Here is a 16,876-nt window from a genome sequence, read left to right as displayed (position 1 = left end):
GAGGTTCCTGCTGTTGGAGTGATGAACAGGCTTCCAAAGGGTCATGACTTGATATATCATTTCAGGCTGTCTGCAGATCCAGGCAGGTTGTGCTTCATTGTTAGAAATAATAGCTCTGAGATATATGATTGGACACATTCATCTCTGTAAGGATCCCATGTATTTGGCAGTTTGACGGCCAGAGAATGTGGCATTTTTCCAGTGTCACTGAAGTACTTGCTGATCCAGTGTTTTATATTTTGGCATGCTGCCATTTCAGATCCTGCCTGCAGCTGCCTCTTACTCTTCAGCTTTTTGTGCAGATACGTTCAATAAAGCTGCATCGTAAATTTTTGGTGAAGACCTCTCTGTGCCCTAGCTTAACAAAGTTCTCTGCTGAGTAGCATTAAAGCATGATAGATGTCAGAAGCATAGCCCTGAGCTGGAAAAAGAGAGCTAAGTGAAGTTAACAGTGTACTGATGCAAGAAGACTTTTAGAAGCTGATATTGCAGAATTTTGAGGTTGATTTTGAGCATTTGTGTGCTTAAGACAGATGTGAAGTTTCTGAAATACATAATGTTTTGCTATTAAGTTATGCCTGAAACGTCAGGCATGTTTAGATACAGATACAGAAATAGAATAGAATAGGATATTTCAGTTGGAAGGAACCTACAATGATAATCTAGTCCAACCGCCTGACCAATACAGGGTGACCAAAATTTAAAGCATGGTATTAAGGGCATTGTCCAAATACCTCTAAGCATTTGGCAGACTTGGGGCATCGACTGTCTCTCCCGGAAGCCTGTTCCAGTGTTTGACTGGCCTGTCAGTAAAGAAATGCTTCCTAATGTCCAGTCTAAACTGGTGCAACTTTGAACCATTCCCACACATTTTATCACAGAATCCCAGGGAGAAGAGATCAGCACGTCCCTCAGCAGTTCCCCTCTTCAGGAAGTTGTCGAGAGCAATGAGGTTGCCCCTCAGCCTCCTTTGCTCCAAACCAGACAAACCCAGAGTCCTTAGCTGCTCCTCATGGGACATCTCTTCAAGCCCTTAATGTTTGAATGGATTTTATGGAAGTGAAGTCAGATGCTAGATAAGCAATTGAGAGGATGGGGTGTAGAGATACTAAGGCTGAGTCTGCACCAAAGTCAGAAGTAATATAATTAGCTGTCTTAGACTGTGTTCTAGACAAAAAAAAAATGTGTACCTCTGCGCTGCACTCTACTGCACTGTGATTCAGAATGCCTCTGTGGCGCTTAGCAGGGGATACTGTACTATACATTAGCATTCATCTTCTGTATGGTGGTGTCCAATACTGTAGAATATGTAAAAAAATCTTGGAAGACTAAAACAGAGTATGTTATCTGTGTAAGAATTTTTCAGTGTGTTTTGAAGGTTATATACTTCGATCAATATGTTAAAACTTCAAAACAAAGCACTTTAAATAAGAATCTAAGTAGAATTAGTAATACAGTATTAAGAACATGTTTTAAAACTAGAAAGTATTAAAACCAATACTTTCTATTCTAGTATGATACTTAGATGTGGCTTTTGTATTTTCAAGATTGTGAAACACAATATGTTTTGTTGCTTGGCCAAGAGTTGTTAGTCTTTTTTGGGTTTTGTTTTTGTTTTGGTTTTTTTTTTTTTTTTTTTTTTAAGATAAGACGCAAATTTTCTTTGGCTTATACTGCCAAATTGAAGTTTCTTTGGCAAGTTATGACCTTTATCCTTCAAGTTTAAAAAAAAGTTTTTGCATATATGAAAATGATTACTATACAGCTGCACAACTTAGCAATATAGAAAGACTGAACAGTATAAAATTAAGAATTATATCTAAGAGCTGAATGCATAGAGTAGTTTTGGCTGATTACTTGCTGCCATGGCAGTGTAACTGTAACATTACTGTGAAAACATTGGCTCTTAGAATGCCTCAACATCTTTGCTACTTTTGTTTCAGGAACGCATTAACATTACTTTGGACCACAAATGTACAATTTTCCAGACTCTAAATGGAGCTGTTGGTAAGTGTATGATTTGCACATTATGTGTTTTATTAACTGTTATTAACACTTTCTTTGCTTGACTGTGACTATCATTTCCTAAACACACACTTGTTTTGAAGAAATATTTGGATGAGTAGACATGATTACCAAATTAGTTACAGGTCTTTTGGGTTTAATATTAATTAATTTCTCCCATTGATAAAATATTTGATTTTAAATAGAAAAACTAGTTTTGAATAAATGAAGTTAGCAATAGATACAAATTTAAGAATTTTTCCATCTGCCTTTCACAAAATTAGTTACAGGGGTAAGATTGGTAATTAAAATAGAATTTTAGATGTTCTTAAGCAAATGGCTATACCTAATGAAATGGAATATGGAATAATGTGGAATTTCCTTTAATTAAAATGAATTTAAATTGAAAAATAATGCAGACTCCCTTTCTTAGACACTCCAGTTATGTAGCAACTTTTTATATTCAGATAGTATCTAACTGTGATTTCTCTATAAATAGCATTTGCACAAAATTAGTTTCATTTTTAAAGCAGATTTTATTCAAATATTCAAGGCTGCTGGTGGCAAATTCTGAAGTTTGATGTAACCTTATGGGGTCTGAAGAGCTTAAATTCAAGAACTAGTTAAAAAAAAATGAACAAAAACTTCCAAATAAGTAACGTTGACAATGATAGCAACAGTAGGCTATATTGTATCAGCAAGAAATTAAAGAACTATGAAATTTTAGCTTTTATTTATAAACTGTTATTACTATATGATCTTTGTTAATTTTCAGATGAAGTCCTTTTGAAATTTGAAGAAGGAAAAGTAAGAGCAAGAAATTCAGTGTATGACACATTACCTGTCACTATTCATGGAAATGGTCCAACTAAAGTGAGTGGCTGTTTTTATTTTTGTGCAGAGATTACAATTTTAATAGAGGCAAAAACAATAGTGGAAGAGTCTGAAACAGTCATAGCACACCATGACTGCTCCTTACCAATTAATAAGAATTGCAAGGGTAAAAAAATCCATTCTAATAGCTCTCTCTGTGTTACTGTGCTATCACTGTAACTTGATACTGCTGCTGAAGCAACTCATTCTGCTCCCGAATTCATTGCAGCACGGGATATTAGAAGCGAGTAAGCTTATGTTAATTTGTTCACTATCACAAAACAATTCTTGAAGCTAGTGAAGAGTGTCTGGTTATTAAACAGTAATCATAAGAAAAGGTTTTCAGGGGGAGAAAAGTCTGAGTCACAGGCTGGGCTACAAAACAGTAACACATCTGATCCTACTGCAGAACTTGGTATGTGTTTGTATACACATATAAATAAAAAAAATGTATATAGGCAAAAATACATATGTGTGTGTGTGGAAGGATGCGTATATACACACATGCAGCTGGCTTTTGTTGTTGTGTCTTCAGTGTCATTGATCACTGCCTGCAACGTACACATGGCTCATGAGCTTTGGGTTCATAGTAGAACACTGTCTGCCCTGTGAAGTAGCTGTTTTGGCAGCTTTTTTTCCATGTGTAAGGATTCAGTGGTCCAGAGGACCTGGCACAAATGGCTGTTTTGATCATATGGCAGTTGCATTTTTTTTTTTGCTACGTGGCAAAGAAACCTGAAGGTGTATAATTTCTAATAGCCTCTGTTGACTGAAGGATTGGGCATGGCTACTTTTTAAGTTCTCCTCAATATATGTTCCTTACTGTAGCTCCTTATTTTCAGAAAAGCCTCCTGAAAGAATGTAATAAAGCTTGAAACTCATTAATATCCCAGTGACTGCTGCTTCTTAGTTTTTGCACTGTATTTCATCTTTGGAGTTAGTGAATATAGTGATGCTGTTACCTGTTTGGCTTATAACTACTCAGTAGTGGTGAAATATATGACTCATTTCTTAATGTTGCTACAGCTATTTTTGCCTCAATTAAATCCTCAAGCTATCTACCATCGATGGCTTTGCTAACACTGTGCCAATGAAAAGAAAGGTACTTCATTTCACAGTCGGGCAAGCACTTTTAGGTTGGAATTCCTTATACTAGTTCACAAGTTATGCTACGTTAAACAAAACTCAATCTCTGTATGTAGTCATGTAGTTTTAAAAAAAAGAGGAAACTCTTGCTCTATATCACTTTGTCAATGATTCTTGTGTTTTAAACATAGAATACAGGAGAACAATAATATAATGGGATTGGAAAAAGTTTTCGCTGTTAGTAAATAAACTGTCATGAAAGTAATTCCCAGAATTAACTCCAAATAGTAAGAGATTTTTGTTTATAAGAACATCCTGTTTTGTATTTAATCTCTTAAATTTTTAGTTTAGTAAATAGCATCAGTGAGAGACAGTTCTTTGAAATGGATACTAAATTATCCTGACATCCTAACATGTGATTTTTATTTTTTTGCTCAAGTGCAATGGTTTGGTTTTTTTTTTGTGAAATACCAATTTTTGTGGACTTTATTGTGTATCTCTGAGATTAAGTTCAATCAATTCTATTTATAATCTGTCTGGAATGATTGTCAATATACATAAACAAACGTCCAAAATATGATAAAGTGCAGATTGAGTATTGGGCTGGAGTGCCTTTGCTATGCAAAATTATATTCTGTCCTTCCAGTTTTTGATGAGGGCAGCAGAGCAGGAATGAATCGTAGCCTTCTCTCAGGCAGACTTTCGCTGCCATAAGAGATCATTTAACCGTTGCAAATGGCAGTAGAGAGGAGTGATGTTCTGCACAAACTTCCCATGGAATTCAGGAGGACAGGGCAGCCCAGGCAGCCCATTGATAGAAAAAATACGTGTTTTGTTAAGTGCCAATTCAAAATGTGTTAAAAAGCTAGATGCTGCTTTAAAACATATTCCACTGGCTGGCTTCTGAATCTTGGCATAGATTGTCAAAGATACATTGTCTGGGCACCTACCTTCTACATTTTCTGTGTGTTTTTCATATGGTTACTCTGTGTTTTGTGTAAAATGTTGATGATTCTCAAATTTGGGAAAAGAATGAAACTATAATAATATAAAGCCTAGCAGCTTTTGAGAGCTGAATGATCTGTAGTCTGTGTCTTGGAAGTCATACAAGCATTTAGTTAATAGTTGTTATGCTTGCAACAACTTTTTGGTTTAACTGAAGCAATAAATGTAGATGCTAGGAGGACATAATCTCTGGTTTGTAAATGAAAAGAAGAAAAGGCTTTTGCAAGCTATTTTTGTATGCTTGGGTTTGTGGTTTTTTAAATCTTAAATAAAAAAGAAATAGTCAATTGCCTTTAGATGTAAGGGATTCAAGGAGTAAGCTTAAATTCTTTAAAAGGTACACATCACCATTTACATGCATGTTTCATTCATCTGACTTGTTCATTTGTTTACCAGATTCACTTGAATTATTTGGGAAACTATATCCCCAATGCTTGGACACGGGAAACCGGTTGCAGTATTTGTGATTTAGACTTATTAGACCTGTCAACGGTAACGGTAAGAATACTTTTCAGAAGAACAAAACCCTTTTGAATGTATTTGATAGGTCTATAGTAATTTCTGAGGCAAAGTGGCTCAGTATGCCATATTATGTTCTGTAGAGACTTCAGGGTTTCTTTTTTTTTTTTTTTTTCCTCATATATGAAACTGTAAAGATAGAATTTTAATTTACTGGAAATATCAATACTTTTAGAAATGTTTTTACGCATGCGTCTTAATATAGATTTCCCCAATATTACTGAAGACTATCCCATCCCCCAAAGCCTCTAGATCCTTACCTCTGTTCACTGAGGGTGAATGAATGATTTTTGAATCATGCAAGATTCAAATGAATAATTAGAATTTTGGGGAGGTAGAAAAACTCTTCAGGTATTTCAAATTTGTAGGTGCAGACCTACAAAAAACTTGAATATGCATCAGTTTAATAACTTCTGTTACAAATAGAGGTTAACAGTTAACTGTAACATAGTTACTGTTACTATTTTCTGAGAGAGAGAAATAGTCAAAACTGCTTCACGTTGTAAAGGATGATACAGGTGTATGTATTGTACATGCAAATATGTATCTGTAGAATAAATCTGATGTAACTGAGATCGGATATCAGTTCAGTCTTCAGAATTCTTGTAGGACAAACACGTGTACGTGTGTGTGTATCAAATATTTGGGAACTTATTTTGGCTCTTTGGCTCTAAGCATGGCATCTTTCCTATCTTTACAATTATTTCAGCTTGTACTTACTAAACTTCAGATAAATAGTAAGTTTTACCATGTGGAAATATAAGGCTTGTACTTAAAAGAACATTCTGATTATTCTTAACAGGATGTTTCCAGCAGTTATTTCGTTTCTGTTCTGTATTGAAGATTTGAGTGAGAACAGCTCTTAGAGGGTCATGTTGAGGGTAGAATGAAAGAGGTATATAGGCTTGTTATATTTGTAATGAAAGTGAAAGAATTTCTGGACGATAAGTAGCCTATGGACTAGAATAGAAATTTTAAAAGCCATTGCTGGAATTGTAATAACTTTCAAATTCTTTTAATATCTTTTAATTTTGTTTTGAAAATACAACATTTGAATGATATTCTACTGAAATAGTGTTTGCACTCTCAACTTAAAGTTTACCTGAAGAAAAGAAGTTGTGTAAATTTTTTCCTAATGGTGTTGGCAATTAAAACGTGGTTACAGAGCAGTTAAATCTTAAAGTCAGTAATGGGGAGTAACTTTCAATAATTTACTGGATAGTTTCCTATAGTTTATGAATGTCTACTTGGAACATGTCTTCCTTACAGTAATTCTTTCTTTGGACCTCGTACCTCACTCACTCTGCCAGCAGAAATAACAAGACTTTTCCTTGGCCTCAGTGGAAGTGTTTACTTCGGGCATTTCTGACTATAAGCAGTATTTGATTTTCTGAACACGCTTTCTGTTCTGGCCTCGCCAGTTGCTACTTAGCAAGAAATCTTCAGTGCAAAGAGCAATACCAACTCTGTGCCTCTAATAATTCTTCTCATATTGTTTTATTTTACTTTCTGCATTGATGCACTCATGTCTTCTGAGGATTTTTCTTGTTCTTCTCATAATCAAGTAGAGAATGAGTTACCAACTGTGTTTTGAGCTTTGAGTTCCTTTAGATGAATTCTGGGATGACATGATGAGTTCTAGTCCTTGACTCAATGTGCTTAGGTGTTGTGGTTTCAATGTTTCGGATTGGGCTTGCCTACAGACCTTGACTTTAGCAGTACAAAACAGATAAGCTCCAGTGTAGAACAAGGAGTTGAAATAACATTGCTTTCCATCATGGGCGGAGGTGGGTGGAAGAATTGCAATGAGCTGTGCAGGTTGTTCTGCGATGGATGAGCAGAAGAGCCTAAGATACTGAGTCCGTGTGAGCAGGTGTTGGGAGTGTGGCCTGTGAAAAGCTGAGCTTCAGGGTTCCTTGTGAAGGAGCTGAGAGCCACAAACAGAGTCTTTTCTCAGTCCTTGTCCTGTTCACAAGAGCAAGACCTCCCATGCTCTGACTACAGCTGAGGTGTGGAAAAACTCAGTAACTGCTTTCTTCTCTGTTAATGTCAGCAGCCCATGCCACTCTCAAGTTACCTGCCCAGGTCAAAGCATGTATTGGTAAATAAGTTGAAGAACACACCTCAGCTCAATGAGTTTAAATTTTTGCTGCTTTTCTTAAGGGGTGGATTTTTTTTTTTTTTGCTAAAACCTAAGTTAAATTGGACAATAATCTTATTCACCCTAGAGCTATGTCTTAAATCCTAAAGTTTGTTGCTGGCATGGAGACTTCCCAGTGCGACTGGAAAGGATGACCTTGCTGATCCTCTTGCTTCACTGATGCCTCTTGTGGCAAGGGATCCTGGACTTTGTCTCAGTATGACTACACAGAGCACTGTCCTGTATTTTCTTCCAAAAATTGTCATACACTTACCTACTGGTTGTGAAAAAGTAAACTTTAAAAGGCAAATGGATGACCTTAGTGAAAATGAGAAAATCTGACAGAGATAACCTAACATCCTAGTGCAGACCGAGTATTCCCACAGTGTTTTTGCTGAGGCGTAGTTGAGAAGAACAAAAATTTCAGACTTGATACACTCAAAATGCTGGGTATTAAAATTGTTAATTCTGACCTAGTCTCAGATTATGCAGTGACAACTTTTTACAGTACAGTGATCTGGGGTCTGAATCGATGAACTCTCTGCTTTGAGGAGATGCAGTTTGCAGGAATTCTTATTCTTAGTTTTTTAAACACTGTTTTGCTTAGGTCACACTTCTGAGATTTTACTGTTGACGCAGGAGCAAACCAGTTCACGTTTCGATGTATTGAAGGATTGTTAGTAGTTCCTGGTTGTCCCTACAACCTTTGCAGTTCCAGCCTGATCCTGCTTGTCTTTGTCCTGGAGAACAAGAGGAAAATGCCTTTAGAATTAGAGAAATATGGAAAATAAATTACTGTAGCAGTTTTGTTATTGGTAGCACATGTGCATGTTCAGCTTAGCAAGCCCGATGGCACGTACTGCTTTCCTCATCACTCGCAATCGATTGTACCCGTTGCCATCACACCAACCTCAGTGGAGTGGTTGCCAGAGAATATTACAGTTGCTTTTGTCAAGACACATCAATGTACTTGTCTTCGTCAGCTGTTTAGAAGCTGTTAGGATGTCTGCATGAGTATGTCTTAGGTTTGCAGATGAAGCTGTGAGTAGGACGTAGTCGAGGTAAGCATTGGTGCCTAATATTTCCAATCTGGTGTGCTTGCCAGTATGTTTCTGGATTTCCGATGTACACAGTGATACTGAAATCTCAACATGTGCTGATGGCTTGTCCAGACACTTTTCAAGTGGGTGTTGGCTTGCTTAACAAAAGCTAACTAGCAGCCTTTTCTGTACTTGTATAAAGTTTCTCTCTGAGCCTTGTAGGGGGTTAGACATTTATACTGTCCGTCTGTTTTAGAGGTGGAAAAAATTTTTGTTTAATGAGTGCGTTCCTTTGTGTAGGAGTCAAGGCCTTTGAAGGTTAAATTTCTTTCATAAGGTACTAATATATTTTCTTTCATAATGTACTAATATATTTTAGGAGTACGCAGAAATGCTGTCTAGGATATTTTACTGGTCATGATCTCTGTATCAAGCACATAGAAATTGGTACTAAATACCACTGTTCAAATCCGCATTAAATAAAGTGGATAAAACTTCAATGTCCTTGGATGCAAGCAGAAAAATTCTAGTTATTTCATCAAAGGTCTCGATAAAATCAATGAGTAGGGAAGTAATGCAGAGCCCACTTACAATGGTCGGAGGAAATGGTGCGTATTAGTCTATGGAAGGGTATTGTAGTCTTTGGCTTAAAGTACAGATGAGTACAATATTTTGTGGTATTTATTCTTTAACCACTTCAAAAAAAAGTGGTCTTCCTTGTATTTTCTTGTAAATTTAACTTTTTTTCTTTTTTTTTTCTTTTCTTTTAGGAATATCCAGGAGTAAAAATTGGTGTTTTCATTGAACAACCCACTCCTTTCCTACCTAGATTTTTAGACAGACTGTTGACTCTGGACTACCCAAAGGAGGCACTCAGTATCTTCATTCATAATAATGTGAGTATGATGTTACTATTGTGCAAAGTTTCAGTTTTGGGAATGATATGAATGAAAGCGTGTGAAAGAGTATATGGGTTCTATGTATGTACATAGTGAAACTGCATAGGAAGAGATGATCTTTCAGAATTTAGTATGCAGAAGTGAAAAAAAATACACAAATGAAATTGTGGCAGTGTTTACTGAGGTCTATTTAAAGAAACTGCTTAGATTCTTTCTCTTTTAGTAATGAAAAAGATTGTATTTTAAAGTGTATGCTTCTGGGGGAAGTACTGGTTGACATAAAGCAATAGCGTAGAATAAGAATAGAATAGTTCCAGTTGGAAGGGACCTACACCAATCATCTAGGCCAAGTGCCTGACCGCTTCAGGACTGACCAAAAGTCAAAGCATGTTATTACTAACTATTATCCAATGGTTGACATTGGATTTGCTTTTCGTCGTATTGATATCCCTGTGCATTTCTGTTTCTCTTGGTGCTCCTGCTGGGTGCCTTGGGAAGACTGGTGTATTTTGAATGGCAGTTCAGATAAGTTGCTTTTTTGATTGTTTTTTTTTTTTTTTTTAATTTTTTTTTTCTAATTATCTGATGATTTAGTCTTGCTGATACTTCACCAGTGACTTCAGTATTGCTATTTTCATGAGGGAGGTGATGTGTGTGTAAGTCTTTGGAAAAAGCTGGGCTGGAAGACAAATGGGAGGAAAATACAATTCTACCTTTTTTTACTTGGTGTGCATTAGTGTTGATATTGTAGCACAAAAGGCCTGAGTAGAGCTTATCTTTAGAGTCTTCAGTATACTTTTCTAAGGGGATGTTAAGGGTATAAATGTGATATGCACATAGGAGTTGTAGGCTGTGCTAGGTTTCATTGCTTCAGCCAGAAGTCATATGGTATTTGAAATTAATGTAAAAGACTGAATAGCTTTTCTTTTGTCATAGAGTGGGGGAAAACCCTACCCAGCCTTTTAATTTTTCTTGCATTAGCCATAATACGCAAAAGCTACAAATGAGGGCACTGGGGTGGAAGCATTGCATGGAGCTGACCTCTCTTAAATTAGAGGTAGAGTAATTAGAAAATGTAGAAACAATCACTGTGATTACATTTTAAAGAAATAATGACTGTGACTGTCCAGCTGGGTACAGGTGGCAGCTCCCTCTCTAAAGCCATTCTGGAGTGAGATTGAAAACTCCTGTGTGCCAGTAAGGCTGTAGGATGGGTTTTGAAGATTGTAAAATAAATATCCTGAAAAAAATATTGCATGAATAGTTTGTGAATCTTGCATCATTGGTATGGAGGTACGTTTTTGATTTATATTGCTGATGTATTGGATTCTTACGCTAAAATTTTGGACAGAAATTTTTTAATGACAAATATACTGGAATATCTTCAAATACTGTTTGCCATCTGTTTGTTTAGGATAGAATACAATGTGTTCTTGGACACTGTTTATGATTTCACAGCAGCTTGTACTTTTCATTCACTATAAACAATGTTAACATGATTACAGGAGGTTTACCATGAAAAGCACATCAAGAAATTCTGGGAAAAAGCCAAGAACATTATCAGAAATATAAAAATTGTTGGACCTGAAGAAAATCTGAGTCAAGCAGAAGCCCGGAACATGGGAATGTAAATTCTAATTTATAAATCTATTATAATGATGCATATGCTAACATTTTTAAAGTATTTTATGTATATTATTTTGCATCTTAGAGACTAACAACTTTACATCTTAAGATACAAAAGTGGGAGCTTTTGTGGTAGAACAAGATCTAGATATAGATATGAACTGTTGAGTACTTTATGGTTTCTATCTAATTGAAAAAGCTATTGGTCATTCTGAAAACATCTCTGTGGTCTGGACTACTTCAATTTCTATGCCTAATGAAGGCATAGACAATAGTAGACCTCAAAGAAATAAGAGGTGTCAAATTGTGTTTATGTTATGGTTGTCTCAAACGGGTATATATTAAAACATAATGCACATAAACTGTGAAGTTTAAATTTGTTTTTAAAAAGAGTGCTACTGGAGTAAAGTAGATTATGCAATACAACAAACCTTTTATTAAAGTTTGTGCAGAAAATTGTATGTAGCAGTAATTTAAAAAAAAAGCTGGAAGCACGTACAAATGTAAGTAGAAATTCTGATTGTGTATTTGGTTTTATTTTTTTATCCAAAACCTTTTCAAGCTAATTTATTACAGAGAGATTTAACAGAATAGAAGTACCTCTTGCATGGTATATGCGTTTAACAATTGCACTTCTGGTGTCCTAGTCCTTCCTCCTCTTTATTTATTTATTTATGGGCTGAAGCCACTTGGAAACTGAGTTTTGGCTGAGGTCCCAGCTGCTCCTGTAGCCTTTCTAGGAAACACTACAGATGGCCAGTGGCAGTGTGAGCAGCCATGTTCATGTTTCTAAATCATCCTTTCTTTATTTCCAATAATCTCTATAGCAAATGTACTGTGTTTGCAGACTTCTTGAAGTAGTATGTGTTAGGTGTAGCTGAGGTGGAATTTCTGGAGTTGCCTTTTCCTCTTTGATGTTTTATAGACACCACGAGGCAGAATCTTTAGTGTAAACAGTTTCTACACTGTTACTGAATCTCACCCAGAGATCTTTAAACTTGAAATCTTTTGATAGAACCTATTAACATAATATGACAGAGGTTTTAATATAATATATGATCTTTGCTTGATCTGTGAATAAAAAATAGTAATTTGGATGTATATTTGCACAAAATCACCTCAAATTCTGTTATGTGAGGCAGGAAGATAATCATGCTTGTGATTTATATCCCTGGGTATGCTACCCTGTGGTGTGTTATTTGTTGTCTAATTTGACCCATGTTGCTCCTGCTTTTAAAAAAGGCATCTTTAGTAAAGATTCTGTCCTTAAGAGATACATAACATATAGAGAAAACATGATTTATAATGCCTGTGGAATGTGACCATGCCAAAATACTGAATCACCCAGAAAGTATGAGTGCTAGTAGTAGGATCTTTTATGTGAACAATGTAGGTATAATTTGTTGGGTCCTTTCAGTTTGACTGAAGCAGGTTCTGTTCATCTGCTGCTTCCTTTGCACCCCTGGTCGTCTTTGCTGCCCTTGTGAACATCACCAACTTCTCTGGAACAGCTGCATTTTACTTTCCCTCAAAAAATATAGTTTGGAAGTACAGGATGTTTATGGCAAAAGCAGATACTATAAAAATTATTTGCTTTCAACCTTCACTTGTTTCTCACTGGAACTGCAATGGGAATAATTTGAAAAGAGTGATTCTTTAAACCTTTTTAATGGCTTGACTTAAAGATTGATATATTGAGTCTTCTAATTAAATTTCTTCTGCCTCTGTCTGCATTATTGATGGATAGTTTTGTTCCATCTGCCTTAAACACTTGCTTTCTCTCTTTTTTTCTTTTCCAAATTAGATAGTTTTAGTATCGCTCTGTTAATTTCCAGTAGATTTAGAATTAATTTGGTCTCCTCACTTGCACATTTCACACAAAAAGCCTATTTATCTGAAGCAGCAGAACATACTTCAATTAATACAGTTTAGTGCCTAGCAGTAGAATAACAAAAAAAAAAAAAAAGAGCAAACTTAAGCTTTGAAGGTCTTTTTTTTCAGTAGAATACTTTTTAGTATATAATGTGGTGGGTCAGTTTTCTCCTTATCTCTCTTCTTTTCCACTTTTTGGCTCAGTAAAAAGTACTCATAAATCACAGTGATGTTCTCAGTAAATGAGGCTCTTATGTCAATGTAAATTGTGAGAAAATAACTTTTTTTTTTTTTTAGTTCCTCCCCCTAGCCGTGCAACAAACCTCTCTACTTTTCTCATTCACATAATAAAGAATAATTGAAGCATTTACTTTCTTGCTTCTTGTTGACATGTGCTTCTTGAAAGTCAGAAGATAAGTCATCTGTCTCTGAACTCCCGTGGGTATTGATAAATGGTGACACGGATGCAGGAGGACTCCCTGTCAGTCCTGCAAGTAGGGCTTGTGGTTAAAGGAAGAGCAGGGATTAAATCCGTGTCTCCCAGATGTCAAGTGATGTCTTTTGGGGACTTGGATTTTCTGGAGCTGCTTCTCCTGTACACTATGACAGTTTTGGGTTTCAGCCTCAGATGGAGTGGGAAACATTTTGAACTTAGAGTGTTGCAGAAGAAAAAACAACTTTCGCACCGATATCTGATTTCAGTATCTTCCAGGTGTGATAACTGTGGAAACAGTACTTAAGCCTGAGGTGCAAAACTAAACATTAGTGCTGTATCTGTTTTGTGACCACATTTGTTTGTTTTTTAGTGGTGGGTGATAAAGAGTTTCTTTATACTGTTGTGGCTATCTGGAGAGATGCAAAATGTAATCCTGAATGGCAGGCAATGTCACCCAGTCTTTCAGTGAGTATTGCAGACTTCTCTTTCAGAGGTCTGTAACGGTTTAAGTACTCTCCCTTTAGGCTTACGCCCACATTTGGAATTGTATTTCCAAACTGTGAGGCATATAAAAATGATATATTGATTAAATGCACATTAAAACTATGCCTAAAAAAAAATATGTAAGTGACTAACTTAATGGTAAAGTAATTGAGTCTTGGAATATCACAGTGGAAAGTTTGATGAAGAGAAGAGCAGTGACACTTTCCCTTTTCAGATGAGGTCACTGTTCCAGATGGGCTCGCGGTTTATAAGCAAAGTTAAACATTGCTCTGATTGCAAAATACTGTACTGATCTACTGAGCTTCACTTCACACTTCCAACAAAAAAAAAAAATCTTGACCTTCTACATTTCTTAATCATTACACTGAAGTAGGCTTTAAGTTATGTACAAAAATATAGCTTCCTTTTCAATATTTGGTCTTAGTTTATAAGCATGTGGAGTGTAAAGCAAGCAGATTAAAGGTTTTAGCCATGGAATTTGGATTAGGAAATATATTATTATGCATATGAGTATTGCTAGAAAGCGCTTGTTGCAACCTGGACATACATAATAAATGGTTTCACCTATAATCTGGGATTTCTACAGCTGGAGAGGTTAGCAGTCACTGTAAGAAGGTAATGCTTTAAAGCGTGAGAATATCTAGGATTACTTTAATTTCCTTGGGAAAGCTACTTGGCAATATTGAAAGCCTAAAGAGAAGATGTATTAAATTTCTTAAGAGTAGGCTTACTTTATTAATTTTGACAGAAACTTTTACAGCCCTTTTTCTGTGTATCAGAAGCTGGAAGTGTTTTATGGATATTTTTGTTAGTGACTTTGAAGTGCAAAGGCAAAACTTATACTTCATGTTTGATATGATGACTTGTATCTGGAAATGCAAGGTGAATTATGCTTTGAACATGAAGTTTTGACATTTGATGATCCAGTCTTCAGTACCCTATAGAAAGAAATAGAGGGGAAATGAGTCGAAGTATGATCAGAATAGTGAGCTTGATTTTGAGCCTTTTAATATATATGTATACACACACACACACATAAATATATGTAATATAAATACACATATTAAATATTCTTGGTTACAGTGGTTGAAGTTAGAAGTTTCACGTTGTAGGTGTTGGTGCTACAGCTGAATTTATGGACTATTTAAGGCAGTAATGCTTTCAAAGAGTTCTCCATAGATTACTGAATGGCTGGCTGACTTATATGAAAACTTTTAATTTACTGTTTTGTGTTTTGGATTACTATTTGGATGAAGAACAGAAGGATTTTCAACACTAAACACATTGGACCAGATTTAATAGAATTCTCTGGCTCTGGATTTAAAGGGAGGGGGAAAAAAACAAGGCAAAAGTTGAAGGACCATACGTTTTGAAATGATGTCATCAATTTTCCAGTTGTTTTTCTGCAACTAACTGTAAATCTGTTCCATTTGATTTTTCACATTTTCATAATTAAAAATATTAATTCAATTCATATTTTTTATTAGCAGCAAAAGGTTTAGCTGCTTTTGGGTGACATAGAGTCTGTTGGTCTCAGGTGTAGCTTCCTCATTAGTAGAATGAGGATAAAGGAGCTGAATATTTTCAAAAGAAAAAATTAACATCTAATGTCAAGTGCAATAGAAAAGTCAAGTAACTGTTAATAATTGTAACTATGCTAATGATAAAGCTACATGTGAATTGTGTTCAGCGGCTGTAAAGCTTTGAACAGAATAGACTACTAATGGGAAGTGCCATAAAGACTTAATTGCTGAGCTGTTATGGCCAAAATAAAACCTGCTGGTTTCAATTGGGACAATTATGTGAGAAAGTCCTGATTAAGGAATTGCTGCCATAAAAACATGTATACATAAGACAGCAAATTGTGAGTGAAGGAGCAGCCAGTTAAAGCAAGACCAGCGACTGACCAAAGGTTTAAACTATGGGTGTGTGTCCAAACACAGTGACGTCAGCAGCAGTAGTAGTAGTAGAAGACCACTTCTGTCATTTTGGTATTTTGAAAATTTGACTCAAACCATTACTACATCTTTAGTGGTCAAGTTTGAAGAGGAAGGATTGCTTAAATTTATGGAATAAAAAAGGTCTACCTTCTGCTGTGACTCCAACAAAGTCATACCTCTGAAGTCCTTTGAGCAGAAGAAAGTTTGAACAAAAAGACCCAAAAGGTGTTGATAAGCAGTAATCCTTATGGGAGACAGACTAAATGCTGAGTGAAGTGCTGCATTAGGCAGTGGAGGGGACCAGAGGAGGAGTGGGCAGGAAGCCATGTCAGCAGTTGCCTTGACTTGTATGTGGCCTGTCACATCTTCCATTTATCAGATCTTCTGAAGTGACAGAGATCTAGTCCTTTGCAGAAAGCAGTCGCAAACAATCAAATCACGTGGAACCTAGACTAAAACAATGTTTATAGACATCTTAAAGCAAGCAAGAAAAATAACTTTAGTGTTTCAAGCTATTACAATGGAATTAATGCAACTTCTGTTGGTAATAATGGGGGAAATAGACAAAATCAATGCCACCACCTGCATGATAGAAAGCTACTGCTTGTTTCACTTCCTCTAAAAGTGTATTTCATTTATTGTAATCTCCTACTATTCTCTTAGCATAGGAAAGCTGTATTCACTATATCAGATCTTAGCCTAGCCAGTGTACCTTGCCAGAAACACAGAAATGTAGCCTGTGTATTTTACTTTATAGTAGAATGTGTCATCTTCTTGGTTGAAGCTTTCTCTTGAAGGTGTGAGAATCCTATGCCAATAACTTATTCTGATAAAAATAGTCTATGGGACAAATTAAATTCCTTTTTCTAGTTTCTATTCACTGCCTGTGCAATTGTTTTGTATTTCTCTTTACCAGCTGTTATTCTTGTAGT

At 35.9% G+C, this 16,876-nt stretch overlaps 1 protein-coding gene across 2 annotated transcripts in view; it reads left to right on the top strand.

The window, feature by feature from the left end:
* The window catches only part of PLOD2 (procollagen-lysine,2-oxoglutarate 5-dioxygenase 2), a 54,213-nt gene that overhangs the window by 26,559 nt on the left and 10,778 nt on the right, over positions 1–16,876 (top strand). For both annotated transcript variants that reach the window (XM_086754921.1, XM_086754920.1), the window contains exons 6-10: positions 1,944–2,007; positions 2,780–2,877; positions 5,365–5,466; positions 9,438–9,563; positions 11,072–11,193. In XM_086754921.1, coding sequence (XP_086611047.1) covers positions 1,944–2,007; positions 2,780–2,877; positions 5,365–5,466; positions 9,438–9,563; positions 11,072–11,193 — 512 coding nt within the window. The remainder of the gene's footprint in view (positions 1–1,943; positions 2,008–2,779; positions 2,878–5,364; positions 5,467–9,437; positions 9,564–11,071; positions 11,194–16,876) is intronic.

The sequence above is a fragment of the Chlamydotis macqueenii genome, chromosome 9 (assembly GCF_036417535.1).
Source record: "Chlamydotis macqueenii isolate bChlMac1 chromosome 9, bChlMac1.mat, whole genome shotgun sequence".
Classification (NCBI taxonomy): Eukaryota; Metazoa; Chordata; class Aves; order Otidiformes; family Otididae; genus Chlamydotis; species Chlamydotis macqueenii.
This window is presented reverse-complemented; position numbering and strand designations above follow the sequence as displayed.